The 16,331-nt window shown below is 36.6% G+C and overlaps 1 protein-coding gene across 2 annotated transcripts in view; it reads left to right on the top strand.

The window, feature by feature from the left end:
- Positions 1–16,331, top strand: part of ADAM23 (ADAM metallopeptidase domain 23) — a gene marked incomplete at its 5' end in the record, with an annotated part of 164,420 nt that overhangs the window by 92,686 nt on the left and 55,403 nt on the right. For both annotated transcript variants that reach the window (XM_082631139.1, XM_082631140.1), the window contains 5 exons: positions 7,434–7,516; positions 8,556–8,619; positions 12,509–12,581; positions 13,391–13,467; positions 15,167–15,232. In XM_082631139.1, coding sequence (XP_082487265.1) covers positions 7,434–7,516; positions 8,556–8,619; positions 12,509–12,581; positions 13,391–13,467; positions 15,167–15,232 — 363 coding nt within the window. The remainder of the gene's footprint in view (positions 1–7,433; positions 7,517–8,555; positions 8,620–12,508; positions 12,582–13,390; positions 13,468–15,166; positions 15,233–16,331) is intronic.

Raw genomic sequence — 16,331 nt, 5'->3', positions numbered from 1 at the left:
GGTAAGTCTGGCTAACTTAGGGGGCAGCATTAGTAGGTCCACTGGATTCTCAGCTGATCCTCTCCTCCAATGTAGCAACACTAAAATTGAAGGTGATATTTTGATCCCTATTTCACCTGTGTCACTCTCTCATTTGATTTTAAACTTGGATGGGTACCACTTCACACCCTCTAGGATGGCTGTAACCAAAAACATGGACAATAGCAAGTGCAGACAAGGATCTGGAGAGCTGGAGCCCTCATATACTGTTGATGGGAATGGAAAGTGGTGGATCTGCTTTGGAAAATAGTTTGGCAGTTCCTCAAAAAATTAAGCGTAGAATTATCTTGTGACGCAGCAATTCTACATCTCGGTATATATCCAAGTGAATTGAAAATGTATGTTCAAGAAAAAATTTGTACATGGATGTTTACAGCAGTGTTATTCATAATAGCAAAAAAATGGAAACAAACCAAATGTCCATCAGTTGGTGAATAAATAAACAAAACGTGGTATATTATTCAGCAATAAAAAGGAATGAAGTACTGATTGATACATGCTATAACGTGGATGAATCTTATAAATATTACGCTAAATGAAAGAAATTAGTTGCAAAGGACCACATATTATGTGGTTCCATTTATTTGCAATGTCCAGAGTAGGGAAATTCATAGAGACTGAAAGTACATTAGTGGTTGCCAGGGGCTGGGGGAGGTTAGGGAGGTATAAGGAGGAATGGGGAATGACTGTTAATGGGCAAAGGATTTCCTTTTGAGGTGATGAAAATATCCTGGAATTAGAAAGTGGTGATTGTTACACAACCCTGTTTTAATATACTAAAAACCACTGAATTATACTCTATAAAAGAGCTTTCAAAATACAGAACTTCTCAGGTAGATAATGGGAGTTTATTTACCCACTGTCTCAACAAACATAAATCCTCTGGTCCTTTCAGATTGGTCTTGTCACTTAGGCTCATGAAGAAGCCATTCTTATTTATCTATTAAACAGATGTTGTTTTCACTCACTCTGATCTAGGAGCTGGATGTGCATTAGTGAACCAAGCAGATAAAAATCCCTGTCCTTGTGGGTTCTATATTCTATTCTCGCCTTTGTTCTTTTGTCATTTTAATCACATCGCCCTCCTAGAATGTTTTTTATGCTTTCCTTTTCAAATCATTACCCTGGTTCAGCTCAAGCTCACTTCGTCCATGAAGGCTTCTTGGCAGGGACTGTTGTCAGAGGGAATGGGCTTCTGTGGGCAAGGCTCCTGACAGGGAGGCTAAAAAAATTCCCCAGGAAATCAAGAGAGCAGACCACACTGGCTCCTCACAAAGCTATTTTAAATTTGAATAGTATGATTTGTGTGAACTATTAAAAATATATATAGCATTAAAATATATATAGTACAGCCAAACTGTTCTAATACCCGAACATGTTTTTCCCCTTGAGTCTAATGAAGGTAAATAATTAAACTGGTGTTGAGTTCTCAAGTTGTCCAATTCTCTGAAATGTTTTTTTGTATCCTTATTCTGTAGTATTCAAATTCAGGTACATGTGTCCCATTATAGATTTTTAAAAATTTTTACTTATTTATTTTTGGCCGCACTGGGTCTTTGTTGATGCGCGTGGGCTTTCTCTAGTTGTGGTGAGTGGGGGCTACTCTTCGTTGCAGTGCACGGACTTCTCATTATGGTGGCTTCTCTTGTTGTGGAGTGCAGCCTCTAGGCATGTGGGCTTCAGTAGTTGTGGCACGTGGGCTCAATAGTTGTGGCTCACGGGCTCTAGAGCGCAGGCTCAGTAGTTGTGGTGCACGGGCTTAGTTGCTCCGTGGCATGTGGGCTCTTCCTGGACCAGGGCTCGAACCCGTGTTCCCTGCATTGGCAGGTGGATTCTTAACCACTGTGCCACCAAGGAAGCCCATAGATTTTTCTAAACTTATTTCTTTTTTTGCAACCAGCCCAGTGATTTATTAAAGAGATTGATATATCATGCTGGTTGACAAGTTTGAAGTATTTAAAGATATGCATATAGAATAATCACTTGAGTATAGTGTCAGAGTTTTTAATTACCATATTCAGAACCTGGAATATCATAATATACACATTTGTGAGATGTGGCCTGTGGAGTTTCTTTTCAAATGTTTATCCAGATGTACAGGAGTTGATTGAAAACATCAGTGCCTGGTCATCATGAATGCCCAGGTTTATGAGGGTTTCTTAAGCAATGAAGATAATAAGAATTGGCTGATTGAACTTTACTGAAGCAGATGAGATAATTAAACAGACACAAAAGTGGGGCAATTTTAAAATAAATTATATTGAAACGATAGATTCTGTTTCCAATAGGTTCTATTTAAAATGAGTAAAATCAAAGGGGAAGGTGGGGGAGGGATTAATTAGGAGTATAGGGTTAAAACGTACACACTACTATATATAAAATAGATAACCAACAAGGACCTACTGTACTGTAGCACAAGGAACTATACCCAATATCTTGTAATAACCTATAATGTAAAAGAATCTAAAAAAGAATATAGATAGATAGATAAACTGAATCACTTTGCTGTATACCTGAAACTAACACAACATTGTAAGTCAACTATATTCCAATTTTAAAAAAAGAACAAAAAAAATTGAAAAAAATAAAGTGAGTAGAATCAAATCATTCCTGTCATTCAGTCAATAATACCAGGGAGCCAAATCTTTTTTTTCCCTCGCCAAGTTATCACTAGACTCACAGAGCTGTTACACATCTGATTAGGAAATGTGTTAAAGGATGCACGTGACTTTGGTGTTTCATTATTTGCGGGAGTTGCCTGCTGGTTTCCAATGGGGTTGTTCGAGCATTATCTGGCTTGTGGAATTTTATGTGGAAGTGGCGGGCTGAGAAAGTTGGGGAGCACACTTACTAGGATTTTTAAGTTCCTTTGACTACCCGGTAATCTTCATTTATTAGATGTTCCATTTTTGTTGAATTAAGTAACTGACAGGTTTTTTTTTTGTTTTTTTTTTTTTGCGGTACGCGGGCCTCTCACTGTTGTGGCCTCTCCCGTTGCAGAGCACAGGCTCCAGACGCGCAGGCTCAGCGGCCATGGCTCACGGGCCTAGCCGCTTCGCGGCATGTGGGATCTTCCTGGACCGGGGCACGAACCCGTGTCCCCTGCATCGGCAGGCGTACTCTCAACCACTGCGCCACCAGGGAAGCCCTGACTGACAGCTTTTAATCTGAAAATGCTGATGCCCATGGAGGCACACATAGACTTGTGTCATGTGCTGAATGAGCCCTTTTTGGTTCTCCTGCCTGCTGTTTGCCTAGTCACAGATCTGTGATCCACTCATAAGTGGTGATCTCGAAGGGTCTGGCCAGCACTCTTGTACTGTCTGAGGCCTTCCTGATTGGAGAAAGAAACACTGGAGCCTGAAGTTGTGGGATTTAGTTTGGCGTTTTGCTGTCTTTGGCAGAGCCTTTTAGCACTTTGTGAGTGTCCTCCTATTTGTGCATAGAGATAGCAGTTACAGTGAGACAGTGAGTGTTCCAGATAGCTAGCTCCTTGGGTGGAGGCACCGCCAGAGCTGACTACTCAGTGTCTTCATTAATGAGGCCCTCTGCAAGGGGCCCCTCTGCAGTGACCCGCTCCTGTCATCCTGATATCCAAGAGGGAATATGTCTTCTTAACGGGGATTCATTTAATATGAAATACCCGAAGATGTTACTTTGTAGTGGTGTTAACAAAATGCTGCATAATCTGGAGAGTTGCCAAACAGTATTTTTCCGGTAATGCTTTCTCAAAAAGTTGGTATAAATTAAGCAATAAGAAACTCAGAACATCCTCTAATGCTACTAATACTAACACTAAATTAGAACCTGCCAAATTGCTTATAGTGCTAATATAATTCCACAATTTAGATATTAAAGCTTTCTTATGATAAACATCAGGGATCAGATGTTACCACAAGTATCATTTAAAGTCGAGAAAATATGGTGATCCACCTCCAGATATACAGTGAATCAAACAGTTCCCTTCAGATAATATTCTGCCTTAATTAAAACAGGTACCAATGACCTTTATACTGAGAGAGCATCAACCTTCAGCAAGTGAATGAAACTGAAATCTAAGAAAGGACTTGGAAATATTTTCTGGGGGGAAAAAGTTTGTTTGTAGGAAAATCTAAAAAACAGAACTCTTCTTAGAAAGGTCAAATAAATATGACAGTGTTTGCTGTGTACTTCTAACAATCACCTGACTTAAGATAGCCTTTTGGTGTGACACAAAGTGTTAAATAACTGGTTTGATGGAATTTACAGTTACCTATGGTTGTTTTTAGAATCATGGGAAGAGTCTGAAATTTAATTGCCGAGTATCGACCTGGATTCTCAAATCACTGAAATGTGTGATACCATTTGTGCTTATAAGTTCCAGAGTTGAAAATGCAAATAGAACTTGACATATTATATAGAAGTCAATATTTATATACAGAGCTGCTCTTTGAGAAGGGAAAAGCAATCCTTTACAAAATAGTAAAAACATTAGAATACCAATTTTAGAAACCAACATTGAAAGTGTGTACTATAGTTACTAAAAGGAAACAAACTGAGTTGGTTGGGGAGTGGTGATTTGATGTGTGGGTGAACCCCTTTAGGCACTTAAGTAGCCTCTGAGGCTATTGTAATACACTTTAATAAGCAGTGATCAAGATGAATGTAAATCATTAATAAAAAGTCAAAGGCAGTATTCTCTTTAAGGAATTTGTGATTAACATATACACACTACTGTGTATAAAATAGGTAACCAGCAAGGACCTGCTGTATAGCACAGGGAACTATATTCAATATTTTGTAATTACCTATATGGGAAAAGAATCTGAAAAAAATGAGATATATATGTATGTATAACTGAATCCCTTTGCGATATACCTGAAACTAACACAACATTGTAAATCAACTATACTTCAATATAAAATAAATAAATAAATAAAAGAAAACAAATAGGAAGCTTCTGGTTAGGCAATGTGGATTCAGTGCTTATATTTATCTCAATTTCCTGGTGATACGCCACTCAAATAACCGTTAAGGAATTTTAAAAAGGATGTAAACTCACAGGATAAAGACAAGAGAAGAGAAGACAGCTGATCAGCGGTGTCCGTAAAATTCTAGGTGATAGAAAGCAGACAGATGAGGAGTAATTGTCTTAGGTTTGAGTTTTTTCTTGCTTTGCTAAGTTCCACCGGAACAAAACCAAGCAGAGCAAAGCCAACTTGTGTCCCTGCACCCAGAAAGCCCCAGGAATTGAAGGTGCCAGAAAACAGAAAGATTGGTTGAAAGTCTACATGGAGAAGGTACTAAATTCCTGATCTACTCCCTACACCAGATAGACAGGCAGCCATTCCTTCTCTACTCTGGTAGAAGAGCTCAGCTTGTAGAGAAAAATGGAAAGGAGGGGGGTTATCAGAGAAATAATAGAAGTTTCCCAGAACTGAAGTGCATGCATTTTCTTTTTTTAAATATTTTAATGGATATATTATTTATTACCTGCACTGCCACAGGCTCAAATATGTTTCATGAGGAGTCTGAGTTTGTTTTTTTTTTTTAATTTTTATTTTATATTGGACTATAGTTGATTTACAATGTTGTGTTACTTTCCGGTGTATAGCAAAGTGATTCAGTTACATATATTATACATATATCCATTCTTTTTCAGATTCTTTTCCCATATAGATTATTACAGAATATTGGGTAGAGTGCATTTTCTTGATTCACAGGTGCCAAAGAGTGCCCAGTGCAATCAGTAAGCAAAGTCCCCACTGAGGCACATCCTGAGATTTCATGAAAATGGGTGTGAATAGAATTTCCTACAGTCTTCTTAAAAGGGGAAAAATAGATTGTATAGACAGTGTCAACAATTAGAATAATCTCCAGTTCTCAACAGCAACATTAGAAACTTTAAGACTGTGCACAATTCCTTTGAAATGCTGAGAGAAAATAATTTCCAGTCTAGAATTCTCTACCCACCCACAAGATCAATCTAGTGCGAAGATAGAAAAAGGGGTTTTCAAACATGCAAGTTCTCATCAAATTTATCGTCTACAAACACTTTTTCAACAAATTACCAGGGGATGTATACCTCCAGGAAAGGGGACCATGAATGGAGAAGACATGGGATCTAGGATTCAATACAGAAAGGGGACAAAGGAGTTCCCAGGATGATGCTACAGACAAGTCCTGTAAAGCAGCTGTGCATCAGGCCCAGTAGGAGGGTGAAGCAAGAGGGGTGTCTCCAAGAACAAAACGGATGTGATAAATTACCTGATATGCTTGACCATACTAGAAGATTTGTAGATAATGTTTTAGATAATAGGGTCTGTGTACGTGCTAAATACATGGAAAAGCAAAGAAGAAAATAAAAGTTCTCGAAAAAAGTTTAAATGGAGCAAAAAAGACAATGTAATCAGAGTGGCACAGCTATGAACAATACGTGCATAGTCATAATACAAACACTAAATATCAATTTAACCAAAAGCCTGTGATGTGTGTTGAAATGTATGGGGGGTGAGAGGGGATTTCAAGATTCTATATTAGGAAGGTAATTTCTAAAGTGAAATAAATCAGGACATAATAGTATAAATATTCCATTCAGAAATACATTGGTGGGCTTCCCTGGTGGCGCAGTGGTTGAGCGTCTGCCTGCCGATGTAGGGGACGTGGGTTCATGCCCCAGTCCGGGAGGATCTCACATGCCGCGGAGTGGCTGGGCCCGTGGGCCATGGCCACTGAGCCTGCGCGTCGGGAGCCTGTGCTCTGTAACGTGAGAGGCCACAGCATTGAGAGGCCAGCGTACAGCAAAAAAAAAAAAAAAAAGAAAAAAAAAGAAAAAAGGAATACATTGGTAAACAACAGAAGAAACAGCTAAAAGTGTTAAAAATGTGTTGGTGGTGAGAGAAAGTGACAGGAAACTGCTGTGAGTTTTAAAACGGTCCTCGCAGTTACTATTTGCCTTTGAAAACTAAGTTCATATATTATTTCTAAAAAAATTAAAAAACTGATTTTAAAAGGTAAGAAAGCAAATCCCCAAGCTTTGTGTAGTTTTCCATAAAAAATGATTCTAAACAGCACCCTTGGGGGCCTCTCCTCAGTGATGTAGAAGACTTTATTCCCTAACAATATCTGGTAAGTGTCTACTCCCTCACATGCTTAGGAAAGGTATATAAGTTGTTCCAGTTGCATTGGTGTCTTATTCCTCTGTTAAAGGTTTTTCTCCTTCGTTACACTGAATATACACCTGCTTCTTATAGAAAAGTTGAAAAATTGCCTAGTGCTCTTTGAGATTTCCTGTCAAACAGGAGGAGTTTCTAGGATCATCCTTGCCTTTCTTTTTGCTTTACAGAATCATCCCAAAGAGTGAATCGTGATGGAGAAAGCATAATTTGTCAATGAAATCTTCTTCTGCATTGCAGGGTGGAGAGCACTGTTATTACCATGGAAACATCAGAGGTATCAAGGACTCCAGGGTGGCTCTGTCGACCTGCAATGGACTTCAGTATGTGGGACTGTCATTGGGAGAATGAACTTGGTTTCACCCATTCACCCTTTCCATCTTGTCTTTCATAGTTATTTTAGTGACTCTTCTGTACCAGTCCTGGGGTAGAGAGTGGATGTGGAGTCATGAACAAGGAGGGCAAAGTCCCTGCTCTCTTAACACATAGGGTTTGCCGGTGATTTAGAGATTAAACAAATGATTATACAGATTATTATTTAATTGCCATTTTGGTGGGTACCGTGAAGGGGAAGGACAGGGACTTTTGGGATGACCGACCCTAGTCCAGAAAGGTTTCCCAGAGGTACCCCCCAGAGGAACTATCACTCAGCGTAACCTAAGGATAAGCAGGAGGTGGCCAGGCAAGGGTGGGGTTCGAAAGAGAGGAGCCCATGCTTCGGCTTTCAGGCAGGCTCTTAAAAAACATCTGTAGGTGCCTTTTAGACTCGAACACAGTAACACCGCATGTAAAGGTCTTTTGTGGCCATGTGATGAAAGGGATCTTGAAAATCCTATCTCCACACTTTATAAAAAATCCTGTGTCTCTCAAAATTAAATGCGATTTTCAACAGAGTCTTAATGGAAATTCGCAACTTGCAAGCATAAAGATACTTCTGTTTGCCTCTTCAGAATCAGATGGTTTTAGCTTTTTCTTATACATGAAGAACCTGTCTGCTTTCTCACAGATGATATTGGATTTGCATAACAAATTTGTGCTAGTTGTACATGGTTCTGTAATAATAACTTGAGATACTGGAACAGCATGAATAGTTCTATCCCAGTGTAATCTTCTTATCTGTCCATTTAATTTCAAAAACTAATTATGCCAGGTATAATGTGTATGCTTTTGGTGTACACTTTTTATACTCTCTGTAGCCTATACACTGTCTAGTGCAGTGGTGGGAACACAGTGTGATTCCATGCAGGTATGTGAATTTGATTTGGGACAGTAGAAAGGTATTTATTCAGATACACTATTTTTAAAGACATACTGTGTTTGCTATATTTGTTAACTGTCTCCTCCTGTGGTTTCTTTTCACAGTGGTATGTTTGAAGATAATACCTTTGTGTATATGATAGAACCACTGGAGCTGGTTCATGATGAGGTGAGTCTGACATCAGTTTCCTTATGGTTTCCTTTTCCTTACTTTTCCAGCATCTTTGTTTTTGAGCAATAAAGGACAATCTGGTAGATTTCACAGTGCATTTATCTATAGCACCTTATTTCACACTTGGACTGATACCATGAGTTTTGAAGCTTAAGTTACACATACCAGGTCACATACCAGTAAAGCATGGTAAGAGGCATCAAACCTAGGTTTTCTAAAGCTAAGACCAGTTCTTCCCAGTCTAGTGAAAGAGCAGAGAGGATGCTTTATTTTGTACTGACCACCTTGTTTTCCTTTAAGCTAGCTTTTATTCTCACGGTCTTTCGATAATTGTATGACTGTAAGCAAGTACATAACTTTTGTGAGTCTAAGAATCTTCAGTGGGGAAATCTGTGGGTTGAACTATGATTATGTTATACAATATTTAGTTTTCTTTTGAGATAGGGGAGAAAATAATGTTAGGAGTCATGTATAGGCCAGCAACCTAGATAAGAAATCAAGAAGGCATTATGCTGAGTGAAATAAATCAGCCAGGGAAAAACAAATACTGTATAATTTCACTTACATATGGAATCTAAAAAAACTGAACTTGTGCAAACAGAGAATAGATTAGTGGTTACCAGAGGCCAGTGGGGGAAATGAGTGAAGGTGGTCAAAAGGTACAAACTTCCAGTTATAAGATAAATTCTGGGGATGTAATGTACAACATGTAACTGTCGTTAACAGTACAGTATTGTATATTTGAAAGCTGCTAAGAGAATAGATTTTAAAAGTTCTCATCACAAGAAAAAAATGTGTAACTATGTAAGGTGATGGACGTTAGCTAAACTTATTGTGGTGATTATTGTGTAATATGTACATATATATCAAATCATTATGTTGTACACTTTAAACTTATCCAATGCTATATTTCAATAAGATCTCAATAAAACTGGAAAAAAAGTAAATCATATACTCTAATCATGTTGCTCACTAATAGAAGGCAACCAAATTTAATATTTAATATATATATATTAAAAATATTGTAATGAAGGCTTTCTACATACTGGGTAGTATTTTAGGTGCTGGGGATACAGTGGTGAACAAAATAGACACAGAGCCTGAGCCTAGTAGGGCTTGTTATCTACAGGGGCAGAGGCGGGAATAAATAGGTGAATAAGTAATTGCATATGGTATGTTAGATAGTGCATGCTAAGGAGAAAAAATGAAGCCAGGAAAGTGGAGAGGAGAGTTAAAATTTATATTTTAACACACAGTGAGGTGGTGAGTTTTGAATGAAGACCCTCAGGAAATTAAGGGGCTGGAAAAGCATTGCAGGAGAAGAGCAAATGCAAAGGCCCTGAGGCAGGAGTATTCCCAGTGTATTCTAGGAACTGTGAGGAACCCAACTAGGTTAGAGAGGAGCGGACAGGGGAGAATGGTAGGAGGTGAAGGCACTAAGAGTTAACAGTAGGGGAGTCATATCAGTGAAAAGAGCTGCTAATGGGAAAAGAATATTTTGAAAGTGATAGAGTCAGGATATTGCAATCATTGATGGGGAGCAGCAAATGTTTTTTTTTTTTAATCTTTAGAGATTTCAAATGTAGACAAAGTAATTTTGAGACAGGAAATAGTCATTCAGGCTATTGACAAGAACAGTTGACAAACGTTTATTTTCTTTATGTTGCTGTGTATGTATGAATATGGGTTAATTTCAAATTTGAGGCAGAAAAGTCATTACGTTTTAAATGTTTTATGTTTGAATAAACCAGTATTATTTTTCAACTAGTAATTATAAAAATTACCAGATAATGAAGACCATCCCACCTAGATAAAGACATTTTGATTAAGTAAAATATTTTTCCCCTACTCCAATTGTAGGCAGATAACCTGTACACAGCAAAATTATTTGACTCATCAAGCAAAAAATTGACTTTGATTTCTGGCATTGATTAATGGCCCTGTGACTCTAAAGCAAAACAAAACAAAAACAAAAACAAAAACAAAGAACAAAACAAAAAACCCAAGATAACAACTCCCTAAGCCTTGAGTTTTTAAATAGGTAAAATGAGATAATTTTTCATTACATCCCTAGTAGGGCAATTTTACACATTTGATGAATTAATAAATATATGTGACTATGTCTATTAAACTCTTGAAGAGATTTATAAACTGTTATTATCATAATGCTTAAAACGTTGCTTTTGCATTGTTAAACCCATAATCAGATTCTTTAGGAGCTGATTGTTATATACTTCATACCTTTTCTTTTTTGCCTTCCTTTTTTACTGCCTGCCTTTCATTCATGATGTAATGATTACATAATCATGTAATGATTTATCCTCATTTTCATCATGGGTAGAGGGAAAGGAACACTGCTTGAACCTTTAAATTAGTCAGTTTTTAAAATTATGTTGCTAATTGTGAGTTTCATCACTCTATGTATCTTCTTCACCTGATACCAGAATTGAGAGTTTAGTCTACTTGAATTTAGATTTAAAAAAAAAATACAGTCCATTAAAAAAATTTTATTTATTTATTTATTTATTTAGACTGTCTTCGTTGGGTCTTCGTTGCTGCACGCGGGTTTTCTCTAGTGGCAGCGAGCGGGGGCTACTCTTCCTTTTGGTGCGTGGGCTTCTCATTGTGGTGGCTTCTCTTGTTGCGGAGCACGGGCTCCAGGTGCACAGGCTTCAGTAGTTGCGGCGCACAGGCTTAGTTGCTCTACAGCATGTGGAATATTCCTGGTCCAGGGCTCGAATCTGTGTCTCCTGCATTGGTAGGCGGATTCTTAATCACTGCGTCACCAGGGAAGTTTTAATTTAGATTTTTGATGTTTGGTTCATTATTATTATTAATTTTAGTATGCTTTATAATAAGTCCAGTAATATGGATCAAGTATTTGTAGTAAGAATTCATGTTATTTCTCAAGTAATAAATAAAGAGCAAAACTTTTCATTATTGTAAGTCTTTTATGTAATCTATTAAGAACACTTTTAAAAATAACTTTTCTGATTATAAAACACTGTAAGGAATTTGGAAAAGCAAATTAAGCAAATACTTAACCAAATAGTAATTATCCATCATCCCATCCCCCAGAGATAACTTCTCCTCACCTTTCAGTGTACATTCTTCCAGTTTTTCAATGTTATGTTCCCATATTTTCAAAAATAAATTAGATCATTATTTTGTAATATAATTTTAACTCAACAATATATCTCTCTGAGCCTCAATCTTTTAATTTGTAAAATGGAGATAAAATATGCACTGTATGGAGTTCTTGTGAGGATTAAATTGGCTGACCATACTATGCACTCAGTAATGGAAGCTAATAGTAGTGATGGAAATAAGACTTTTCTAAAAGTGTAGTATCTAGGGCAAAGGATATGAATTTTTCAAGATTGTTGATAGAATTGCTAAATTTCTCTCTGAACTATGCTACCAGTTTATTCCCACCAGCAGTGTGAAAGTGTTTTGCCTTGCAACTATAATTGACTAGAGTTATCATAATTTTTAAACCTTTGCCAACTTGATGTCAGTAATTGGTATATCTTTTTATTTGCATGTTGAAGGAGTGTTCAAGTAGTATTCACCTTTTAAAAAATATATTCATTGCCCATTTGTGTTTTTTTCTTGTGCATTTCCTATTCATGGCTTTGAAGAAAGTCAAAGTTTAAGAGTAGCTAATGAAACTATGCTTTTATCTAAACTGGGGCAATTGGATGATGCTCTATTTTATTTAAAATTCAAGTTTCAATAAACCAACTACTTTTCATTTTTGATAACTAACACATCAGCATATAAGTGTTTCCATTTTAGGAAAGATATTAGAGAAAATGCTAACACTGTTCCGTAGAGGTGTGATCACATCTTGCTTTTTAATTGACTACAATTGTTTTTGTTTCAGAAAAGCACAGGTCGACCACACATAATCGAGAAAACCTTGGCAGGACAATATTCTAAGCAAATGAAGAATCTCAGTAAGTTTTAATTAAAGAAGCCACTCTATTTTATGTACTAGGAGCCTTGACTTGGAGCTCGGTGCACATGCAGGCTTGTTGGGAAATGGAGTAGGTTTGAGATCTCGAGTGAGCAGTGTGGGTGGGCAGTGGTGTGAACTGTGGCTTTAATGGAATGAAGGATGGAGACTCATTTCTAATGGAAAGACTGAAATATGAAGCCCAGAAGTAAAGCTGTGTTAGGAACTGGAGAGTGTGGCCAGATTTAACAGAGTGATTTACAGGGAGGTTCATCCTTAGATTTTCCTGGAAGTTTGCTGCTCTTTAACCAACTTGTAGTGTCTTATGCTCTTGTCCTGTGGCATCTCAAGCATGCTGATTTGGCAAAAGCTTCTTTTGGATTATTGGAGTATGTGATGTTACTTCTGTATATTAATACCCAAAATCTTTAATAATTTATGCAAAAGCTTATGCCAGATATTATTTTTAATTCTAAAATGAATTAAGCATAGTAGAATTCTTCTAAATTTTCAGATATCCAGGGTCAGGTGGTTGTAGATGAAATACGCATATTCCAAGGAGTCTTGAATAGCTCGTAAAGTTTTTCATGAGGTTTGGAAGAAAATTATACCTTTGAATTATATTAATATTTGTGACTATGAAAATGTGAAATATTTATTGATTGGCGTGCTTTTTTCGCCTTAGTTTATTTTGATTTTGAGATGACAAATGCTATCGGTGCCACTTTTCCTTCATATAATATTTAAAAAACATTCTCCCATTGAAATGCAGTCAAACATAAATTTTGGTATTCTTTTTCTTTTGCACAGGTATGGAAAGCAGTGACCAGTGGCCCTTCCTATCTGAATTACAGTGGTTGAAAAGGAGAAGGAAGAGAGCAGTGAATGTGAGTGTGGCGTTGAGTTGTAGGCGGGGCTCTTTCACTCAAATTGTGTGCCTGTCATCACACTGTGGCTAAGTGTACCTAAAACGGTTTAGATTTGGGCAATTTCCTCTTACAAACAAAACCCAAAACCAAAATATCCTATGATTTGAGTCTTATGGGCATGGTGCTTTTTATTCTGCTTTCCATGTAAGTGATATAAACTGATTTTGATGTTCTATGAACCCTGAAGGCATCTGAAGAATGTATTGTTTTAGCTCTGTTTTCAAAGCATTTTTCTTATGAAAATTGCGGTGCATTTTTTTCTATTGAAAGTAGAGCAGGCTTTTTATTTGTTTATTTTTTTCTGGTATGACTTATCATGTAAAATAATCTACTAACAAAAAAGTAGGGGAAGAGTCAGGTTTTGAAATATTGACTAATCATGCTTATTTGTATTTCTTTTCAAATTAAAAACAGTTATACCACACTTTGAAGCTGGATGTGTTTTTCTGAACAGAATAAATCTCTTTGACCATTAGTATCATGATAGTTACAAAATAAGAATCATGTAATTATATAATCAACAACTGTCATAGAGCTCCCATGTATTGATAAATGTATAGGGGCTTTGTAACTGAAATTATCTTCCTAGTCTATTTCATAATAGATTAGAAAGCTGTAATGATGGGGACTATTTAGTAATTACATGGTGAATGCTATGTAATGGAAAATTAATTCCATGGCATATAGATTACATGGTAATTTGCTAGATAACTTAATGAGTAATTATACTGAAAATTGCACACTTTAGATAATGTTTTGCTGAATGTACTTTTGTGAAAAAATTAGACCACCAGCCATCAAAAACTTGGTTGTAGGTCAAATCATCCTCTTTTATGAGCCTGTCTTTGTATTATGGTGATTATGGAAACAATTTTTTTTAACTTAGAGATCTCTTTTTGCTTACTCTTGAAGATGCAGTTGGTAATAAGTTTTATATAGGCTATTGATGTTTCACTACAGCCCACCCCTATAAAATACAACTGATCAATGATCATGTACTCTTCCAACTATGAAAAAGAAATAAAAGTACAAACGACAGCTAAAATCCTTAGCCCTTGCTCTTAAAGGATTATCTAGTAGTAATCAAAATTTAGAAGAATTCAGAATATTGTAACTGTCAACATTTGTTCCTTTGAGAAGTTGTGTGGTTAAGAATTAGTACATTATTATGAGAATTTCACTCCACTGAATTAAGGTTTCTATATGATTACATTGGTACCTGTTCCAGATGTACTGTGCTATTCTTATTAAAGTTTCATGCAGTTTTTCTTTGAAGTTTTGAGTAGATGTGAATATTTTTATTGTATCTTAATGCCAAAGAAATTGAGCTTTATTTATTTTAACAGAATTACACTGAACATTTTTCTCTAGAATATTTTTACATATAAAAATCAAATAAAAACAACATGAGCTCTCTATCTGGATGAATACTTTAATGATAATTAAATACAGTTCTTTTCTGAATACTTGTATGTTTACCCACAATTTACAGTCACTTTTTTTTTTCATTTCCCTGACCAAGTTTCTTTGAGGATGTTCATAAAGTGAACAGCAAAGAGTTCTTCTGAAATTCAAAGTCAGTCTACCACTTAACAGTCAGCATCAGAGATATTTTCTATCAACGACCATTCTGACCACATATTTTTATTTTCCACAGCCATCTCGTGGTGTGTTTGAAGAAATGAAATATTTGGAACTTATGATTGTTAATGATCATAAAACGGTAAGAATATAGAATCAATGAATTTTAGATCCGACAGCTTACTTAAGAAAGAATAATAATCTGTTGTTAACTTCGGTCAAAATAAAATGTGATTCAGTGCTTAAAAGACATATGAAAACAATTATTGTCCTCCATTGGCCCTTCTTGAAGATAAAGTAGGAACTTTCTTAATCATACTCTGCTTAACCATTTCCCTTATAAACTATCTTGGTTGATACCATATGACCCAGCAATCCCACTATTGAGCATATACCCAGAGAAACCATAATTCAAAAAAACACATGAACCCCAATGTTCATAGCAGCACTATTTACAATAGCCAGGACATGGAAGCAACCTAAATGTCCATTGGCAGAGGAATGGATAAAGAAGATGTGGTACATATATACAAAGCCATATTACTCAGCCATAAAAGGGAATGAAATTGGATCATTTGTAGAGATGTGGATGGACCTAGAGAGTGTCATAAAGAGTGAAGTAAGTCAGAAAGAGAAAAGCAAATATCATATAATAACGCATATATGTGGAATCTAGAAAAATGGTATAGATGATCTTAGTTGCAAAGCAGAAATAGAGACACAGACTTAGAGAACAAATGTATGGATACCAAGGGGGAAAGGGGTGGGGTGGGAGGAATTGGGAGACTGGGATTGACACATATACATTATTGATACTGTGTATAAAATGGACAACTGATGGGAACATGCTGTATAGCACAGGGAACTCACCTAGAGCACTGTGGTAACCTAAATTGGAGGGAAGTCCAAAAGGGAGGGGATATCTGTATGTGTATGGCTGATACATTTTGTTGTGCAGTGGAAGCTAACACAACATTCTAAAGCAATCATACTCCAATAAAAATTAATTAAAAAATAATAGAGTTAAAAAAAATATCTTGGTTGAAGCCTAGAGCATTCTGAAGTGTTGAAGCCTAGAGCATTCTGAAGTCAGTGTGCTATTTGCTAGTATAGTTTTATCCACAGAGGCAGATGGCCGACTGAATCCATTGTAATGTACTGCACCAGATTATATAAGGCTCTTGAGCGTCAGTGGATTTTGGCATCTTTGGGGCTCCTGAAACCAATCCCCCTTGGATACT

Source organism: Mesoplodon mirus, assembly GCF_964341445.2.
Source record: "Mesoplodon mirus genome assembly, chromosome: 8".
Classification (NCBI taxonomy): Eukaryota; Metazoa; Chordata; class Mammalia; order Artiodactyla; family Ziphiidae; genus Mesoplodon; species Mesoplodon mirus.
This window is presented reverse-complemented; position numbering and strand designations above follow the sequence as displayed.